The sequence below is a fragment of the Nelusetta ayraudi genome, unplaced genomic scaffold, assembly GCF_046127955.1.
Source record: "Nelusetta ayraudi isolate G7.1 ecotype Tasmania unplaced genomic scaffold, CSIRO-AGI_Nayr_v1 ptg000042l, whole genome shotgun sequence".
In the NCBI taxonomy this organism is placed as follows: Eukaryota; Metazoa; Chordata; class Actinopteri; order Tetraodontiformes; family Monacanthidae; genus Nelusetta; species Nelusetta ayraudi.
The window spans coordinates 13,018,979-13,038,933 of NW_027466092.1; the positions used below are offsets into that span (position 1 = coordinate 13,018,979).

Here is a 19,955-nt window from a genome sequence, read left to right on the forward strand (position 1 = left end):
GTTTGTAAATCACAGGCTCATAATTCAATAAATCTCCTCTTGATTTTCGTTTCACCCGCTTAAGCGCCGTAGCACGTTCTCCGATGCTAAATATGCGTCGCCAGCAGCCGGGTCCTGTGAATAAATGATTCCAGGCCAACTGTTTGCTGCAGGGATACCACGAAATTTGCAGATTGATTTAAGGAGCAATTATGCACTTGGCTTTTGGACCTCTGAGGCTTTGGGAATGAATTGGCGATTGGCTTGGCGACAAAGTAAGCACGTCTCAGCAAATGGGGCCTTGCCATAGGCTGAGAGCGTTGAAGAAGCCACAAGAGCCCAGCAAACAAGAAATGACTCGGGGGTGGGGGGGCGTGCTTGTTATAGGCCTCTTGAGGCTGGTGGGTTCTAACCTAAGAAGCAGCGGATGAGAGCTCTAATGAGGGTGGGAAAAGACACCGCAATCCTCCTGAAACCGAAGGGATCCAACAAATTGTTGACCAATAGATTAACATCCAGGCTGCACAGTTTGTGATTTCAGGAGAACATTTCATGGGCTCCTCTTTCCGTGATCAAAAAGAGAAGACTGACAGCATTCTAGTAAAGTTTAGCAAACATGTTGCTAAAGCAAGCCAGCATAGCTTCGCACAAATATTGACAAATAGAGTATAATGCAGCAGTGATCCAGAACACATGGGAGGTATTCCAGTGATAGCCTACAGTCTTTTTTCATTTCAGTCTGATCCTGTTTTCATATTGGGACAGTAAAAATATAGCTACTGCTAGCAAGTTTAGCTAAACACAAAAACTGCCACAGCAGAGGCACCTCTAAATCGTGTAATTCAGTTCAACATACTTAACTTTTAGTGAAGAAAGTGAATAAAGTTGTTGTTCACACAATGTTAAAGAAAAAGCTGTTTGCGCCCTTTATACAACTAAAACAAAATGCTACATCAGTGACCTCATGGATGTGGCATAATGGCATTGGCATGCTATCTGACCTTAGCATGTTTCATGTTTTTAGTTTTTCCATGCCATCTTTGCAAATCCCTGTTTAAAAAATAAGTACTAGAAAGTAAAGAAATACGAACACAGCAGCTTAAAAAAAATGTCACACCAGTAAGTGTGAAATAGCAGAGGGATCTGGGACAGTGCCACAAACATCGAAATCACTGTTCCACATGGTGAGCATTTAAGCACGCTTACATTGGAAGACAGTGTGGGTCACAGCCGTGAAGTATGTAGCTCCACTGGTAAAATAAACAACTGGGCCTAATCCCAGCAAAGTCTCTATTAAACCAAGACCTGTTTTGTCGCTAGGTAAAAGTATGAATTAAATCTTAATCTAAGAGCTTCTTCTAATCTCCAGTAGAGCCACTTAACCCTTGCATGCATGTGGACAAAAGAATACCGCAAATAATTGCGCTACTGCACGTCGGTGACAAAATAATCACGGCGGCGACATCTAACTCGACCTGGTCGATGAAACCGTACACGCACTCGGTCGTATGTGAAAGAATTCCACCACTGATACCAGAACAGTTAATGAGGAATCCATCTTTAAAAGATTACGGACTAATGCCGTGCACGCGGCACTTAATTGACTTCAAAGCGGCGTCAAGCGCAGGCTGCGGCCTCCTCTCTGCGTTCGAGGAATCTCCGGGGAATTTCAGTCACCTGACATCACCTCCAGAAGAGCGTGAGCCTGGCGACGGGGCGTCCCGCGGACAACCTGCCGGTGGGTCTGACTGGCTGGCGTCGCGGTGGCATCCGCTCCTCGGCAGCATTCTCACACTGGAGGCCTCGCCGCGGCCTTGATGTGGCGTTTCGTGTTTGGATGTAAACACACACCCGGAGCTCTTCACGGCCCGTGAAGCGGTGCGGTCAGTGTCCTGACCCCAGCCTGTCTCACCCGCTTAGGCGCTATGGAGACAGAGAGCATCGCCGCAGCGCCGGGCTGAAGCCCCCCGGCTCTGCGCATGCGACAGGCAGACGGCGGTATTTCATTCTCAGGGAGGCTTGAAGAGTCAAATGCAGGCCTCTGTGAAGAAACCACACTAAAGCACCACAGGGCACCAAACGGGAAAAACAACTAAGGAAACAGCAGAGTCTGGAGGCGTCCAGTCTAGCTTCAACAATTAAAAAAAAAAAAAAAGGCAAAAAGAATAATTAAAAAAAGTATGATAATTTAGTTTCATGAGTTATAATGTTCCTCCACTTTGTTCCATCTAGTAAGGTACAAATAGAGAGTCTGATCTGTCAGTCACTGTCTGTTGCCTCTAGTTTGTTGTTTTAGTTTTGACAGACTCAGGTATTACAAATCAACAATGTCATGCCATGTCTTGTAAGATATGGCACGATAGCAATGGATGAATTCCTTCATTACATAAAAACTGATGATTTCCCCCCATCTTTTCACGTAGACCTAGATACACGTGATTCTACACTTAAATCTGTTGCTTAAATCTTTAGTTTACAATAATTCCCCCATGATGTTTAGTATTTTAAATAGTATTTCTATGGCTGTGTGTAATGTGGTGTGAGTGAATGTTGTTGAAAACTGCTATAAATTTCTATATTTTTCCCTCCCCAAGTTGGAGCTCATTAATTTATGATCATCTTTAACTGGTGTTACACTGACGGCATCATTAATTCACTGTGTGGGACAACAAGCAGCCATGGCCCTGTGGTGGTTAAAATAAATAGCAAGCCAGTGCACTAAAATGCATTTAAAAGTGAAAATAAAGCAACGACACGAGTTATAACATGTCAAACCTTAACGTGAATTTCGTCTGTTAGCAATAAATCAGCAAAGTCTGGAATAAAGGATCAATACGTGAACAAATGTAAGTGAGCTTGGCCTCCTCATTGCGCTGTGGATTTTATATGTTTGACAATACTGCCACCTACTGGAAACTGAGCTCCCTGCCACAAACTCAATGGCTTCAAAGTACGTCATAAATTATTCTCTTTTCCATTAGGTTGTAGAAAAAAAACGTTACAACTGATTGTAGTAACTGGTGCCGCAAATCGTTGCTTGAATAAATATTTACTAATTTTATCAGCATAGAATAACAGATTTTTATGAAATCTAAACAACTAACACATCGGTTACAGGTACAACCCACGTATTCAACTTGTAACAAATCAAATCACTTGTGTCAAGATTAGATTTTCTTCTATTTAAACTTGTGGAACCGCTGCTTCTATTATAGCTTACTTTTCAGTGTCTGTTTTAAATCTGTCTTTCAAACGTTGTTTAGTTTAACTTAGAAAACAAACAAACACTTTCATGTTGTACACGTGAAACACACTGTTCTAATTTCCCTCTAACGTTATTCTGCCCTGTGCAGAAGAGTGTGGTGTTAAACATTTAATACTGTGGTTGTACTTTGTGAAAGAAAGAACGAAAGAAAGAAAGAAAGAAAGAAAGAAAGAAGGAAAGAAAGAAAGAAAGAAAGAAAGAAAGAAAGAAAAAGAGTGTCAATCTGCTGGACCAGAAACAAAGCGCAGCACCACCATGAGTCAGAAAAGTTATCTGGAGGAGATCTTTTAAGTCGGCCACTAAGGCCGTATGACTACATATTTGCATGTCCTTTATCTCTCCGCTTAGTCGGACTGAATATAAGCATAAAGCCCACTTAGTCGAGTGAATGGAGTCATTTGTCAGCGCGAAGGTGTGAAGATTGAAGGCAGATAGCGGCGCTCACAGCCGGCCTGTGCAGCCGCTCCGTCAGGCTGAGCAGTGATGATGCTATCAGGCCCTCAGACTGAGCTCACCACCGCGGAGCATCTGTGCACCACTTGAGTCATCTGATAACAAGGTGTCTGTCAGCAGGAGATTATGGCCCTCAGCTCCTCACAATAAAATCACTCCCCTGCCTGCTTCCCGGCTGACGCCACCTTGTGTCACTTGCCAGGGGAGGCCGCTTTGAAAGCGGCAATGAAAGGCAGGTGGGACTTTTTTCTTCTTATTATTATTCTTTTTCAGTTTAAACCAAAGAAAAATACGGTGACATTTCACAGGTGTATACGGAAGCAGTTGAAGCACTTCAGAAGAGATGTTTCATTTATTACCGGAGACCACAGAGGAATTATGCGCAGACATGGTTGGCTGCATTTGCACAATTTCTCTGCACCGTGATGCTGAGCAGGCTACACATCAACGCCTGAAGACACCAGACTGGATCAGTTAAGACAGCTTGCTAAAAGATGCCTGAAAAGCAACCATTTGGAAAATGTTTTACAACAACAACAACAACAACAACAATAATAATAATAACAATAACAATAATAATAATAATAATAATAATAATAATAATAATAATAATAATAATAATAATAATAATAATAATAATTTGTTGTTGTTTTTTTGTTTTGTTTTGTTTTAGCTAAATAGAGTCACTAAAAATGCTTAGTTAAATTAGTGATTTGGCAAACAGTGGATATTTGATTGTTAGCAGTAAGTGGCATTAACGAAATTATGAAAATATTTAAAAGAAGAGATGTGCAGCTATGCCAGTGTTGTGTCTGTCTACAACTTTTTGGACAGGGCTACTTTTCTTTATCATGTCGTTAAAGTGTCGTTTAAATGTTTCTTCGATACCGAGTCTGTTAGTCTTCCATAGATGAGATGGAAAAGCCTCGCAAATGCCTGTGACCTCAGTTGTTGTTAAAGAACTACAGACGGAAACGTAGAAAGAAATCAGGTCGCGTCTTTACTCTCAGTCTCCGCTGCTCGTTTCCTGTCAACTCTCCTCTGCCAACAGTAAAACAAAATCAGGGACGCTTTTGAGCAACACCAACACAATGCAAAGCTACACACAACTGTGACGTGATCTATGCAGAAGCACGTCTCTGTACGTCAGCATGTAAACCCGGCATGAGTCACTTCACATGCGGTATTGTCTACCGTGAAAACGAGTGGGTGAACCTGCAGCAGCCAACCTACGCCCGTCCTTCCCGACGGGCCCCGTTGCATCACACACAGACGCTGTCCCGTCATTACGCGCAGCCCTTTGTAAATGAGCCATTTCATGTGCAGATGATGCGCCTCGGATTTCTTTTGATTCCACGCACCCCGTTGGCAGCGTGGACGGCGCGCACACAAGGGCTGTCGGGGTGTAATTGCCTTTCAGGCCTAATTTTCCCCCCTGTCGGGCTCTTCTTGCTTTTAGAAGCACCTGTGGCCGGATCAAAGCTCTGGGTGCCTGTGTGTGTCAGCTCCGTTTCAAGTGGCTCTCCTTAGAACACAGTGATTGTCAAGTAATTGCCTCTCTAAAAATTTCAATAACCACAGTGTTGGCAAAGAGGGGAGGGGCGGTGGTGGTGATGGTGGGGGTAAGGTGCATTTTAGTTGCCGCCATTTGGATAGCCAAGTAAGTAAAGATCACGAAAAGGTTCAACAACAGTGTAGTTACGTCTGGGGATGGAAAGTAAGTGACTCTGCTGACTGATTAGGGCCTGAGAAAAAAAAAAGGAAAAAAAATTCTGATGGAAACTCTGTTTTAAAAATACTTCACTGGTATTTTTTCAGAGAATTTCTGTTACAATAAACATGATTTCACAGAATCTTTCTGTCATTACACAACCTTACAGCAGGCATTTGAGCAGGAAATGTCCACCTGACCTGAAGGTCACATGGTTGGTTTTGAACCAGATCACGGCCCAGTCCAGCAAGTCAACTGACTAACCAATAAAGTGCTGCCTTCAAAGGAGGCTGCAGTGTTTGCCAGGCGTCTCTCAAAGAGCCGGGGGGGCCGCCAAGTCCTGCCCTCATCCGCCACGACCATATCAAAGCTGCACGTACACGTCAAGTGCACATCAGGTTCACGTCATGTTCCAGACAAAGTGGAGTCCAATAAAACCAGGAGATGAAAGGCGACCAGCCGAAACTGTAAATATTTAGGCTTTGGCAATATTGGATATTTTATGTAACAAAAGTTGCATCAATTGTTGTTAATTCGCTCTGAAAGCAGCATCACTCAAAAACCGGCTGATGTTTAATGTGCGACAGCAGCCCAATGGGTTGATAGCTGAGAGAATAAAGAAAGCCATTAGTGTAATTTACCACTTTTTAGTAAATGCGACAGAACAAGTGCGCCATCATATTTGAAGGGAGGGGTCTGGCAGCTATAGGGGGTATAAATACAGCCGGGGTTCCGTCGGCGCAGCCAGAGAACCGCAGAATCACATCAGCTCCGTTTTGTCTGTAGGCTTTTGGATTTTCCGGTGAAAAAAAAACAGAGGGACAGAAAATTGAGAAATGGATAACTGGAAGATTCAGTTTATGGTGGTGACCTTTGTTGCCTTTTTGCAAACTTATGAGGCAGCGTCGTCTGCGGTGGCGGAGGAGAGATGGCTACCAGAACACTGGCAGGTAAAAAGTCTGTTTTTTGAAATCGCAAATAATGAAGTGCAGAAATATCAGTTCGGGTTAAAGTTCCATCTTTTCAAATGGAAATTTTCTGTGATTTGATGACAGCATGAAGCTTTTAATATGGCAGAAGTGTTTCATAAACGTTTTGAGTTTGAGGGTTTTGGGGGGTTTTTTTTGGCTGAATTAATAGGTATTTTTCTTTATTTTGTCCTTCAGAACGAGTCAGGGGAGGAAGGTCTGAGCCACCAGATGGTAAATCTAATGAAAAGAGCCAAAGCCCTTCGCTTCTATGGGCTCATGGGAAAACGTTCAGGTACGGAAAAGCTCATTTGTGACAAAGAAAATATGAACTAATATTTACAGATTATGTTGCCCTCTCAGGTTTAAAAAAGCCCTTCCAAGTGAACAGACGTAAGTAGTCAACTCCTCTGGAGTCAAACTATGCATTCACAACCTACAGCAACTTCTAGTCAGCTGCTGAATGCTTACATAATACAATTTTCCCATTACGAAAGACCATAATTACACTGTGACCACGGTGAATGTGAGCTCATGTTTGCAGGAAACAAGGGTGAGACGTTTGTGGGCCTGATGGGAAGAAGCCTTTCCAGCAGCGGTGAGCTCCAAAACCTCAAGAAAACAGGACGTTAGCAGCTTTTTACAAACACCAAGGCAGTTTTATTGATTTTAAAAAATATCAAATTGCGATGACACATTTAACGACTAGGACTAAAAGTACAAAGCGAGGACAATCCCGGTAAAATGTCTCTAGTTTCAAAGGTCTCCTGTTTTTTCCAGAATCATTCAACAGAATAAATCCATATGCAACAAGCAGTCCCATCGAAGTTTTGGAGAAACCACAGAATCAAGGTACGGCCGAGCCAGTAGAAAAACCTGAGGTTGCTTTATGTCCGTGTGCACTTTAGCAGTGGCTTTTTTTTTTCTTCCCACGTTTTTGTGATCTCAACACGATAAAAAGATCTGAAATTATTTTCTAGGTTCATCGGAGGAATGGATCCAAATCCTGTATTGATGGAGCAACGGAATTTAGAATCAAGATCTATACAATTTTACATCAACCAAAGACAGAGAAACCACACATCTCTCCTCAAATACACCCAGCTTATGGTTTTCAATTCATGCTTGTGATGCATGTGTGATTTTAGCATCAACCAACACAAAATTAAGTTGAAAAAAAAGAAAAAATGACGCATCCAAAATGTACAACTTGCAAATGAAATAAAAATCTATAAATGCTGCCAAATGTTTTCGTTCTTCTTCTTTTTGCGTACGGATCGCAAAACATTCATATTATCCACCACTTGGGACATAAAATCATGTAACATTCAAAGGTTTATAGAAGTTATTGGTGTTTGGTTTTTTGGTTGTTGGTTTTTTTTTTTAGACAAATGGGACAAACCAGATCCTGTAACGTCTGACAGATTTTCATGTTGCCTTCAAGGGAGGAAATTATGTAAAATAAAAAAATTAAAAAAAGAAAATCTGGGAGAAGATAAAAAAAATGTCAGGCTGATCACTGGTCTTAATTGACAGTTTGTAGGTCAAGGCTACTTGTGGCTGGTGAGGATGAAGTTCATTGAGTAGCCTGAGGTTTGTGGCGCTCATGTCCCCTTGGGAGGGGTCCATTTCAGAGAGGTGGGGTCAATGGTTTTGTTGCTGTTTCCTCGTTTAATCTCCTTCGCTTTCCATTCATCGATCAAGTCCTGCAAGGATGAGAAACAACACAACAGTTGGAAAAGTTTCTCAATTTTGTTGTAGTTGAAGCGGTTGTTTGAGTTATAAGTTAAAGACCTCATATTAAGCCCATTGTCAGATATTGTGTTGTCCAGAACTCCTTTGCACAACCTCACACTGGTGATCATCAAAGGAACTCTTGAGAAAATCTTTAACTCTCTGTTTACAGCCTCCAGCAAATACAATGAGATTTAACCTCCTGGTAAAATGTCACTTTGTTGGACCTTCCACATGAAAGGGGAACAAACAGAGGTAGGTGGCCATGACGGTGCGCCAAACACTTGGTAGATGTATCAGTAGCGTATAACTGCCCTTTGTGACATCACACAGGACTGGTCTCTAAACAGTTTTTTTGCTAGCAGCAGCAACAACAACTGGAGTTTCCTGTTTCTGGGAAGTTCATCGCAGACTAGAGGCAGATTTTATTGATCAAGTCAATTCCGCAGAACGTAAGATGCGTAATTTACATTTGTGAAAATGATCTCGAGAGACAATGACATCAAAAGGAGAGAAAAGAAGGAGAAGGAGAATTGCACAGGCATCCTACCTGTCGCTTCAACACCAAGTGCTTCCCCTTCCAGTACTTGAGCATCTGCAGAGACTGCAGGGTGCTCACAATGTCCACCGGGTTGACAGCCGTTTCCTGGCTGATCTCTGTGCACCAGGCAGGATCATGACACACAGGGTTAGTTTTGTTTTATCTTCTCACGTTTTAAGATAAACAATTCTCTCCGAGTCTCACTTACCTTTGATGGAGATCTCCTTCCCTTGAAAGTTGTACATGTATCTCAGTAACACTTCCTTCCAGTAGCTACGGTAGCTGATGAGGCCCAAGTCAGACAGGGGGCGCTCTGGTGAGCCCACTTTTTCCTCCACTTTGGATAGAAGATAGCCTGAGAAAACAAAAGCTCAGTGATTGCAGGTGTTGACAAAAATACTGAACATGGTTTTACAAACATCAGATATATGACTCCTTCACTTTGTCAGAGACATCTCACAGACATTCTGCAGAGAAGTAAAGACCTTCAAAACTTACCCAGAAAATATGGGACCTTTAAATGCGTTTGTCTGGATTAATTAGTAGTATTTATTGTACCGTATTATTTAAGTAGTGGGTTTTTTTTTAAGCAGGCTGGAAATACATCCAAATTGGAAAGGAGCAATATGGTCTAACAAAAGATTCAACCAGTGGCTTAGCCAGTATCAGTGTTGTTAATATAGTAAAGTTGTATCTGAGCTCGCACCTGGCCTTAAAGTTAATACAGACCGATTGCCAATGACACATCTGGGATAATTATACTTACTGAAGTCAATTAACATCTTGCCAAAGCCCTGTCTCATGTACTGTGGCATTGTCAAGATACAGGAGACGTTGTAGTTGAGGAACGAATTCTTCTCCTGAATTAAAATAGAGGACAAAGCTGGGTTAACCGCATGGAATCGTCACACACACGTGCACAAATAAATTCAAATATTGTTTCCCACCTACCTTGGAAAAGTACCCGACTAAATGGCAGCCGGTGTTGTCGGCTTCAGTCATGACATAGAAGAGAAAAGGCTCCACGTCGTAGTACAGTGTTTTGTGGTCCAGGAAAAGTTTGGCAAGTAAACACAGGTTCTGGCAGTAAATCTGCAGAAAAAAGGCTTATATAAAAAAAAAAAATCTCTTCGTGTATAAACTGCAAAGACTAAAAAGAAAAAAGTTAAAAAAAAAATAATAATTTAAAAGTATATTCAAATCTGACCTTATTCTTTTTGCCGTCAACCTCAAAAACAGATATAGCTCCTTTTCTGTACACCTCATCTCCTGGAGGATGCTTCCACACACACTTTGCCTGTCAAAGCCAAAAACAGCCAATGATCAATGATTTGTGTAAGAAAAAGATCATAAACACACATGAGCAGTTCTCAAGCCTGCAGTGTTTATTTATTGAACCTCGTTGGCTTCTACATCCCACTATCACTCACCATGTGTCTCCGGAGAATAGTCTGGCTCTTCATGTACTTGAGGCAGAACTCGCAGACGTAAAGTCGGCCCAGGCGTGCGTATTCCTCAGGATAAGGAGAGTGGTACCAGGTGTCCAGCTCATAGCGGCCAAACAGAATTGTCTTAATCATGTTGCTGCCCTCGGTTATCTGACCCTGAATGCGCAGCTTCTCCTGCAGGAGGGACACAATTCACATGTCAGCACTCCCATTATCCGACTGAAAATAAGAGCTTCCTGGAACCTGACAATGTGCTGAAGAATGCTGCTCGGACACGCGGCCAGATTTCAAACAGCCGCTTACCAGATCTTCAGATGCGCGAGCCTGTGCTTTCCTGAAGAGCTCCAGGTCATAATCACTGGTGATGTTGTCCAACAGAGGCTCTCTTGTGTTGCCATACGTCTGCCTATGCTCCTGCAATGCAAATTGAAACGGAAGAACGCAATAAGGCATCGCGTAACCAAGTGCGGAGACAGACTAGTGGTTTGCATCTGGCAGCACTTAGACGACTGCGTGTCAGCGAGCCAAGGCGATGTACCATGTGCTTCTCTTTCTGCTCCTTCTGTAGGCCAGAGTTGCGCCCCTTCCTCATCTCTGCAACCTGCTCCTTGTATTTGCTCTGTTTTGACGTCGGTGTCTGCAAATTGAAATCGACACACTTAACTTCAAGTTTCACAACTACACAAGAAATACTAGTGTATCATTTAAGAATGCTGTGGGAGTATCAACATTCGGGTTATCTGATTCCAGTTTCAAAGTTAAAAAGTTAAACTTGTGTCACATGATTGTAGGTGGGTACGAGTGAGGATTTACCTGATGACGAGTTGCGTGTCGTGAGTTGCTGTCTTCCTGCACCTTTAGCTCCTCCTCTTGTTTGTCACGGCTGATAGCTTTGACCTAAAAATCAGACATTAAGAACAGAATAAAACTTCAATGCCCACAGAGCTAGAAACTTGTAAATGTAATTGTGACATAAAGGAGAGAATCAAAGTGCAAGGCAGTCTAGGATGACTGGGAGTTGTGTTTGAGAACTCACCTTGCATTCATCAGCAGAGAGATTGTGGTACAGAGGGCACCCGGACACAGCGAAGTGGCGTTCATGCTTCCCTGTGATGTGTCCTGTCCAAAATGCAGGTTACAGCAGTGCTTGAGGTTATTGGATATCCACTAAATTGGCAAAAACATTTGAAAGTGGGGATGATTTTATATCTATTTGAAGGTCATACCGAGTGAATTGCACCCTGGTGTAGGGCATTTCATGTTGAAGTTATACGTCTCGTGACAGCGCCTGCGCTTGGGTCGATGAGAGAGATCCTTCTCCAGGTCCCCTGTGGCCTGATCTTTGGCCTGGCTTTCATCATGCGATGCATTAGGGCTGGAAATGTCTAATTCTGATTCAGAGGAGGGAGCATTGCCCGTGGGGGTCAGTGGTGGGGATTCATCGTGGTCAGCGGCACGCTTTATCTCTGGAGTATCTATCAAGAAATGGAAGCACTGTGTGGGTTTAATTGTTTAAATCAGGGACAAGGTCAAATCTTTCAATTGACATGCTGTCTGTACTGACCTTGTGAACTCTGGCTGAGGCGAGTGGACGCTCTGGTCAGCCGCTGCCTCTTAGGAATGTTGCCGTCACTTTCTGAGCTGTTGGTCTGTTCTCTCTCAGCAGAAGAGTCAGAGTCTTCTGTTCCATCGGAACCACTCCCAGGCATTTGTCTCTGCTAATGGAAAAAGATGATAAATATTTAGGGAAATTTGTGAAATTTTCCCACATCACAGCCAGTCTCACTGATGTCCAGGTTAGAATACATGACAAAAAAAAATGTTAAACAAACATACAAAAAAAAAAAAAAAATCCACAGTCAATGGCACGATTACGGAGCTGACTGTGGTTAGGTTTCGTGAATCCTGATTAAGGTAAACAGTATTCAAGTGGGCTATTCAGCATCTTTTCATTAAAACCATTATTTGAGATAAGACCACAGTCAGCTGACAGCTTTTAGCAGCATTTGCCGTTAGCCGATCAAATAATGAATCTATCCCATGTTTCTGGGCTTTGTTATATTTTATCAGTACCAGATACTAAACGCGGTAACAATATAAAGCGTTTGCTCGGTCTGCTGCTGAGGTCAGCCTGCCTTGTACAACATGAACCCTTTTATTATGGTTAGCTTGACATGGCAAACGGCTAATAGCCTAACGTTCCAAACTACATTATGGAAATAAGGTGGTCACAACAAAATGCTTAGGAACAATGTAAAAGGTTTGTGTCAGTTTATATATTATCTTCGTAATTCAATGTTTGTAGTGCTAGAGGAAATTCGGCATGCATGTATTAAACTCAGTATATTTCCAAAAACATATTATCAGAGGTTAAAGTTAGATATTTTTCTTTAGCTTAGATGCTACATACCGCCCACCAGGCTTAAGTATGTAAACTGTCAAAACGCAGCTGGAGATGTGGACAGAAGCAACTATATGACAAACACGACAAAGTATCGAATTAATAGCTTTGAAATATTTAATATATTAGCATATAAAGCAACTACCAGTATGTTATGACGCGATAAACCGGCAGCATAGTTGAGCACGGAAAGAAAGACATAGGTGCTAACCGAGCTAACACAACCCTGCTAAATCGCGGGCATACCTGTCTTCGCCGAGGCATTTTCGATCTGATGATGGCCACAGTTACCGAGCTCTTGCAAACAGAAGATACGGGACGATGGAACCTAATTGTTATTTCTTTTTAATCCAGTGAGAAGTCCGTGCGCCCACGGCGTTGAGGGGATCTCTCGCGCTACATTCCCCGCACAGACAAGGCGGAGAATTGCATTTCCGGTGAGAACTCGATGGCGCGAGGTCCCCCAACCAACAGGGGGCGGTGTTGCAACCGTTTTGGTTTTTTTTGTTGTTGTTGTTGTTTTGTTTTTTTCGTTTTCTTCCAGGTACATTGGCAAATCTTTTGCCAACATTTAAAAAGGTTCCACGTTGTATTTATTTTCAAGTCTTTACATTTTTGGCTATATTCCAGTGGAGCAGCCTTACTATATCACTATATTAAGACTTTACCAACAAAACAGACTATTTGAAGCTCTGCCTTTACAGCTTCCAGAAAAAATGGATAGTTTCAGCACGCACTGAAACCTACCAATATTTGGAATTTGATAATGTCTGTATATTTTGCCGTTAAGCGAGACACACATCATGCAGTTACAGAAAAACTTTAATCACCTTTTTAAGTATTCCAAATTCACAAAACTTGTGCACAAAAACAGTTTGTGCACATGATTGGCCTTTCTTGTGGAAGTGCCTGTTTTATTTCTTCTCCTCTCCTAGGATGTCACCCTTAAGTCAGGGGGAGGGACAGGTACCAATAGTGTACATCTGTTTTCTAGAAAGTTCCATTGACTCACTGGGAAAGACGGGTGTTATGGCAGAAAGTGATCTGTCGCCAAAGTGACTGCCTTCAAGGTCGTGCACACAGGCAACAACTCTGAGCTGAAATAGCTTTGAATGCCAGAGTATTGATGGTTTTGAACGAAAATATGAAACTATGATGCAAAGTTATTAATGTCTTGGGTATGGTTTTAGTTTAACATTGGTAGATGTGTGTTATAGGTTTTGTTTGTTGAAGCATTGCCAAAGTTTCCATACATGCTCTAAAAGTATGTGCTCGCTCCCGCAGACCATTTTCTGCAGTTGATCACTTTAAGGCACGACACCAGCAGGGGGGTGGTGAGTGTCACTACAGCTGATACCAGCTGTTGCAGTCTATACATAGCTAGCTGCCAGGCCTGGTAGTAGAGCACACAGCCTGAACCAACAGACCACATGTGTTTTACTCACTGCTGGTTAAAGACCTTAAGAAGCAGATTTTGTTTCACTTTTGCCCAAGGAACAGAATGAACAAGCCAAAAATTGTAAGGCCGGAGGAAAGGTAAGGGATCAACAAGATGCTTTTACAGAAAATAATAATAATAATTCAGGTAAAGATTAATTTGTTAAAACAACAAGAGTACAAATAATTATTACTTGGACTCAATTACAGTATCTAAACTGTGTGTGTTTCAACAGCCAGCCAGCACACGCACTGTGGTATGACAGAAAGAAATATGTGACAGTCAACTTTGTGGTTCAAAGACCCAAAGACGTCCGGGTTGATATCCAGCCAGACAAAATGATCCTATGGTAAGCTTGAACAAAATAATTCGTTTTTCTGCTAATTTAATGTTCATTTCTGTTATTCTCTTTTTTTTCTCATTACATGAGATGATTAGATTCACTGTGTGACAAAGTGTTACGACAATCTCAGCAGTACATGTTTGGGGATTGCTGTATATTGTACATTCATGTCCTCTTTGTTAAACTCCGTCTTCTCTTTACGACAGCTGCAAAAACAGCGAGGATGACGTGTTCTACAATGAGCTGCACTTCTTTGACAAAATTCAAATTCATGTAAGCATCCAGTTCCACCCTCCCATCTGGTTCCCGATACATTTAACAGAACAAATAGAATTTGATGACTTCTATTGCAACTGCAATTCTAGGACTCCAGGGAAAGAGTCTATGATCGCACCATCAACGTCTTACTGAGAAAGGTGAAGCCTGACTTTGCCTGGCCTCGCCTCCAAAAGGATGAAGCTAAGGTATGTTGTAACATTTGCATGTTTAAAATGATCAGCAATTTGTGCTAATTTGTGTATGTTCTCCTATTTGTAGGCCAGTTGGATTGCTGTAGACTTTGATAACTGGAGGGACTGGGAGCATGAAGAGGATGAAGGAAAGGAACAGTATGACAGATATGTGGATGTGAGTATACAGAGTACTATAATTACACCAACTAGCGTCACAGATTTCATGCTTTTGGGTTGTTTTTCCACTATGGCTTTGAATATTTTTGGAAAATAATACATCTTTTTTTAGACCTCAGATTTATTAGTGTCTACTAGTGTGCATTAGCATGTTAATCTTCCCTCCTTCAGATGATTCAAGAAATGGCGAGCAGTAATAAAGGAGCAGCACCAGATATGGGAGACCTCAGTGATGTAAGTGTCTTTTCTGTAAGGTAGTGGGGTTATTGAAGTGATTTTATTCTGTATAAAAAAATTATAAATTATTACATTTATCTGTGTAAAATAATTCCAAAGCTTTACTTAGTCAGCAAGAATGTATTATCCACTAAATTGCAATACTACAACATTTGCTGATATGTACCCATTATCTTCAGTAATGGCACACTATGATTACTCTCTTTTCCTCTTCCCTCCACAGTCTGACTGAGACCATGTCTTCTGTTATGGTACTTGAAATACAGTCACCACCATGCAGAACTTTTGATTACCTGAGATGATTTGATATTGTCTAAACTAGGGTGCAAGTGAGGTGTTTTCTATGGAATTATTTATTGTAATGTAATTGTCACTGAATACTGACTGACTTTGTCATTGATGTTAATAAATACGTTTAATTTTCCATGATTGCTTTCATTTCATTTCATGTATGCATACAAGAAAACAACAAAATTAAACGCAACAGAAAAATGACAGCTGTTCAGGCCTGACCCTGTTAATTAACTAATTTGGGGAGGCGGGGCCAAATGAAACACAAAAGTAAATTAGATTTTTGGAAAACTTCATTTTCATCGAATACCTTTTCCATATTTTACATAGAAGTCAAGCAAACTAGGAAAGCTGATTATGAGAAGATTCAATTGTTCATGCAACTACAAACTATTCCATCATGGATACAGATACGACATATTTACACTATATTGTAACAGAGCTTTTTATTTTGTCTATTGTAGTTTACTGTGATATGGATCCTTTGGTCTGAAATAAAGGAAATAAAAAGATAGAAAGTAGAGTTTTCAGGTTTGACCTTTTCGTAGCAATGCACATTAGTATTATTACAACAATCTGTCGTTCAAAAACTCATGATAAGAGTTTCGAACAGAATCAAAGCAGTAAAACCAAGTTTGGTCCATGTTGGTAGCCGTACTTAGTTGATGCTGTCACCTCTTCGTGTGTTTACAACGTTGAGTATTTCGTCCAGATTCAAACACTCCAATATGGCTTTTCTGTGTCAACGGGACTGTTTTTTGAAAGAGGTACAAAGCCAATTCGACCTGCTTCACAGTTGGAGGAATATTTCACATAGTTTTTTTTTTATAGCGGAACCGAGTAGCATGGCTGCTATAAACACGTTAGCTGAGCTCGTTAGCAAACTCGGCTATCGGTTGAACAAGTGTGAGTCGCCTTGGCTCACTGGTTTTATTGCATGAAGTTGTATTGCATGACAATGAACGTGTTGCGTAATTTTTTTTAATTACTGCTCTACATTTTGTTTTCAGTTACAATCATGCTATCCTTCATGTAAGAGCATTGCATGTGATATACACTTGTGCTTTGACGCCCGTCTTCGCAGCCATCACAATCTTGAAAGAGACCGCAGTGGTCTCTCATAGTGCAAATGAAGCCATGAGTTTGGTTTGGACTTAATCCGCGCCAGTGAGGGAATGTCATATCCACTACACAGAAAATCAAAGCATGCGTTCCCTCTTTCAGTTTGTTACCTCTGTGGTGTCCTGCTGCCCGGCTGAACTCAAACAGGAAGTCAATGGGAAGAAGGAAACACTGAAAGGCTTCAATATAAAGCTTCAGGACACGATCTTGTTTCCTGAGGGAGGTGGTCAGGTAAGGCGACCCACTTCATTAATCGCAGGTGTATATTTAACTTTACAATAAATGATCCCACGGTGATGTAGATTGCATTATAACGTTTTTGTTGTTTGTTTTTTTTAAATGAGGGTACATTTTGTTCATTTCTTTCTGCAGCCAGATGACCATGGCCTCATTGGAGATGTACCGGTGTTGAGAGTAGTTCGACAGGGGGCTGAGGCCTTACACTTTGTTATGTCACCTCTGGAGGAGGGCCAGGAAGTGCACCTGAAGGTGGACTGGGAGAGGAGGTTCGACAACACGCAGCAACATTCAGGTGAGACGTAATCTGAGTAAGGCCATCAACACGTGGTTGCCATTATGTTTCTCACTTCTTCTATGCAATGGTTGTTGTCTTCCTGCTATTTGTAGGTCAACATTTGATCTCAGCCTTGGCTGAAACAATGTTTGGATACAAGACCACATCATGGTACATCACCAATCTTCAGTAAATGATCTCTGGAGCCAAAAACGCTGTGGTCTTACTTATTTTTAATCATGTTTTAGGGAAATGGGGCGTCAGAGAAGCAACATTGAACTGGACACTCCCTCCATGAAGCCTGAGCAAGTCCGAGCCCTGGAAGAAGCTGTGAATGACAAGATCAGGGAACATTTGGCCGTCAATGTTCAGCTACTCTCCATAGATGATCCTGAAATAGAAAAGGTGTTCACAGTATATAAGTATTATTAGTATATGTATGAGTAAATTATGCTTAGCCAAGATTTTCAACATGCTTTCTAAATGTTTTGTTCTTTAGAATAGAATATTTTGTCTGTCCCAGATGGTGACAGAAATTCTTCTTTGACAGGGCTCACAAACACATTCACATATTCCATCAAGACACATCTCTGTGTTCTCTGTGATTATAATGGCCTTCCTGATCACAGAGCAGTTGTACAGTTCAGACAGGGGAGCTTTTAGTATTACATTTACAAAAAAGGGATTGATTAGGTGTGGATGTTCCATCACTTAGGTGTGTCTGTGTTTGCACCAGATGAGGAGTCGAGGGCTGCCGGAAGATGCTGCTGGGCCAATCCGGATCATCGACATAGAGGGTGTTGATGCCAACATGTGCTGTGGAACCCATGTGTCCAACCTCAGCCAATTACAGGTTTAAAAAAAAATGAAATTTAAAGAAATGGAACCACCGTAAGTAATGGTTAATTGCTCATTGGGTGATTTGTGGCGGGCTTGATTTTAGGTGATTAAGCTGATGGGAACAGAAAAGGGAAAGAAAAACAAGACCAACCTCATCTTTTTGGTTGGAAACAGAGTTTTAAAGTACGCAGAGAAATGCTTCAACAAGGATCGGTCACTGGTGGCTCTGCTGAAGTAGGTTTAAACTCCAGTCCATGTATATTGCCAGTGAGAGGTTGCTCATTCACAAAGTTGACCAGCTTTCCCATTCACCAGAACTGGACCCGAAGGTCATGTGGAGGCGGTCGACAAGCTGCAGAAATCTGCAAAGATGATTCATAAGGTGGAGAGACATCGTCTACTGTTTCTCTGTCAAAGAACTCTGCCCAACTCACTCTGCTCACCACAGGAGGGCAGCATTGAGTCACAAAGATCTTTGTCAGGGCTGTTAAAGTTGATTTGTCTCTCCACAGACCAACCTGAGTCTGCTGCGGGACATGGCTGTGCTCGTCACCCAGAACTTCAAGAGCAACTCCCAGGGCAGCAACTTCTTCAGTTTGCACAAGTAAGATGCTCCCCCCCCAATCAGTTTCACCAATGTATCACATCTTCAATGGTGATGATCATTCAAAATGTACTGCAGACCCAGAAGTCGTCACTTGCTCCAAGTAAAAGTTGAAAAGAAACATGCTCTTAAAAATTGACCTGATTGTTAATGTGTTGTAATTATAACTGGCACTGTGTTTAATTAAGTAGAGCGTTGCTCTGTCAATACCCTTTGCATGCATGAATATTCCAATGACAACAATAGCAACACTGTTTGTACCGACCAATATTGGTCCTTTTCTCTTGGTCTCCTGCAGAACCGCTGTCATGTTGCTCCTGTTGTGTACCGCTGTTGGAACTGTTATATTAATATGCGAGCCATTTCTATTGCAACTATGCATGAGAAGCAAACCACTGTTATCGCTTACCAAGCAAAAGCTTGAGAGAGTTGGGAGGGAGTGGTCCAGTGCAACTGGAAATGTAATTACTGTGCCACAAAATTACTATCAAACCTCAATTTTCCAGCTGCACTGTTTACATGGCCTAACTACAATCTGAATATCAAAATATCAAAATGAAAATTACACAAAATGGTCTAATTGGGGAAATCCCTCCAGAATATACATATTAATCAAATTTTGTTTGTTTGTCCATTTATTTTTTTTTCCAGAAATGAAGGCGACAACGATTTCATGAATATCATACTCAATGAATTAAACACTCAGGTAAGATTTTGATCTAACCGCCCACTTCCTGTTGTTAGTGAGGTGAATATTTCACGGCTCTATTGTTTTTGTGCCACTGAAGGAAACTTTGGTTTTTCTGACTGTCGGGGAGGAGAAAGGAGCTTGTCTGTTTGTTCTGGCCGGACCCAGTGAACTGGTGGCCGAGCTGGGACCACAGTAAGAGCCAGGGCCTGTCTCTGATCATCACATATTGCATCTGAAATACGTCCCAGCTCTGAGTACTGTATGTTCTGGTCTTTAGGGTGCTGGAGATTCTGCAGGGGAAGGGGGCTGGAAAAAACGGCCGGTTCCAAGGCAAAGCCAACAGCCTGGCACGAAGGGCGGAAGTGGAGACCCTGCTGCAGCAGCACTGCAAGTCTCTCACATCCACAGAGGAATAAAGCCACAACTTTAAGATTTAGCTATATTTTGATTATTTCTAAATTTAAGCTGACAAAAAAACATAAATCAGTGTCAGATATATATAATGGAGACCTTTGCATAACGTGTCTGAGTTTCAAGTGTCACTGCTGGTAGCTGTTCTGAAGTTATCGGTGTACTTTTTATGCACACTGAATTGTATCAGTAAGTTTATATTTCTATATAAATTCTGCATCATGTGCTCGTCTCAAGGACCTTTGATCTGTCTTTTAAATGAACAGAAATGCTGCTTACATTTTTGGAGGTAGCAAACATGAAAACAGTCCTACTGCAGTGGTAACACAAAATGG

The 19,955-nt window shown here is 41.7% G+C and overlaps 2 protein-coding genes across 5 annotated transcripts; one reads left to right on the forward strand and one right to left on the reverse strand.

Annotated features, from left to right (window-relative positions):
- Positions 1–7,011: 7,011 nt before the first annotated feature.
- On the reverse strand, positions 7,012–16,787 carry kat7b (K(lysine) acetyltransferase 7b). Of its 4 annotated transcripts, XM_076034583.1 has the most exons (15): positions 16,671–16,715; positions 16,097–16,189; positions 11,664–11,817; positions 11,326–11,574; positions 11,136–11,218; positions 10,913–10,996; positions 10,638–10,736; positions 10,403–10,513; positions 10,082–10,273; positions 9,859–9,948; positions 9,603–9,743; positions 9,418–9,511; positions 8,860–9,006; positions 8,661–8,767; positions 7,012–8,082 (listed from the first exon to the last, which is right to left on the reverse strand). In XM_076034583.1, exons 3-15 carry the CDS (start codon positions 11,806–11,808, stop codon positions 7,981–7,983), a joined length of 1,644 nt encoding a protein of 547 aa, XP_075890698.1. In that variant the 5' UTR covers positions 11,809–11,817; positions 16,097–16,189; positions 16,671–16,715; the 3' UTR covers positions 7,012–7,980. The 4 variants fall into 4 exon arrangements, with proteins under 4 accessions (XP_075890698.1, XP_075890699.1, XP_075890697.1 ...); XM_076034584.1 differs by lacking the exon at positions 16,097–16,189 and having other exon boundaries at positions 16,671–16,787; XM_076034582.1 differs by lacking the exons at positions 16,097–16,189; positions 16,671–16,715 and adding an exon at positions 12,747–12,934 and having other exon boundaries at positions 11,664–11,814.
- On the forward strand, positions 13,883–19,856 carry LOC142893733 (alanyl-tRNA editing protein Aarsd1-like). The gene is made up of 17 exons (XM_076034586.1): positions 13,883–14,036; positions 14,174–14,287; positions 14,488–14,554; positions 14,647–14,745; positions 14,819–14,908; positions 15,082–15,144; positions 16,663–16,791; positions 16,933–17,092; positions 17,188–17,245; positions 17,323–17,479; positions 17,811–17,927; positions 18,018–18,148; positions 18,230–18,296; positions 18,427–18,518; positions 19,170–19,224; positions 19,307–19,401; positions 19,487–19,856. Exons 1-17 carry the CDS (start codon positions 14,002–14,004, stop codon positions 19,623–19,625), a joined length of 1,668 nt encoding a protein of 555 aa, XP_075890701.1. The 5' UTR covers positions 13,883–14,001; the 3' UTR covers positions 19,626–19,856.
- Positions 19,857–19,955: the final 99 nt, after the last annotated feature.

What these genes read in the sequence shown, in the direction of transcription:
- kat7b (XM_076034581.1), bottom strand. An exon ending in CTCGCGCATCTGAAGATCTG is followed by an intron (nt 10,274 to 10,402) that starts GTAAGCGGCTGT and finishes TCCCTCCTGCAG; the next exon opens with GAGAAGCTGCGCATTCAGGG. An exon ending in TAGTCGGGTACTTTTCCAAG is followed by an intron (nt 9,512 to 9,602) that starts GTAGGTGGGAAA and finishes ATTTTAATTCAG; the next exon opens with GAGAAGAATTCGTTCCTCAA.
- LOC142893733 (XM_076034586.1), top strand. Translation starts at nt 14,002, where the DNA reads ATGAACAAGCCAAAAATTGTAAGGCCGGAGGAAAG. An exon ending in TCCAAAAGGATGAAGCTAAG is followed by an intron (nt 14,746 to 14,818) that starts GTATGTTGTAAC and finishes TCCTATTTGTAG; the next exon opens with GCCAGTTGGATTGCTGTAGA. An exon ending in TCAATGAATTAAACACTCAG is followed by an intron (nt 19,225 to 19,306) that starts GTAAGATTTTGA and finishes GTGCCACTGAAG; the next exon opens with GAAACTTTGGTTTTTCTGAC.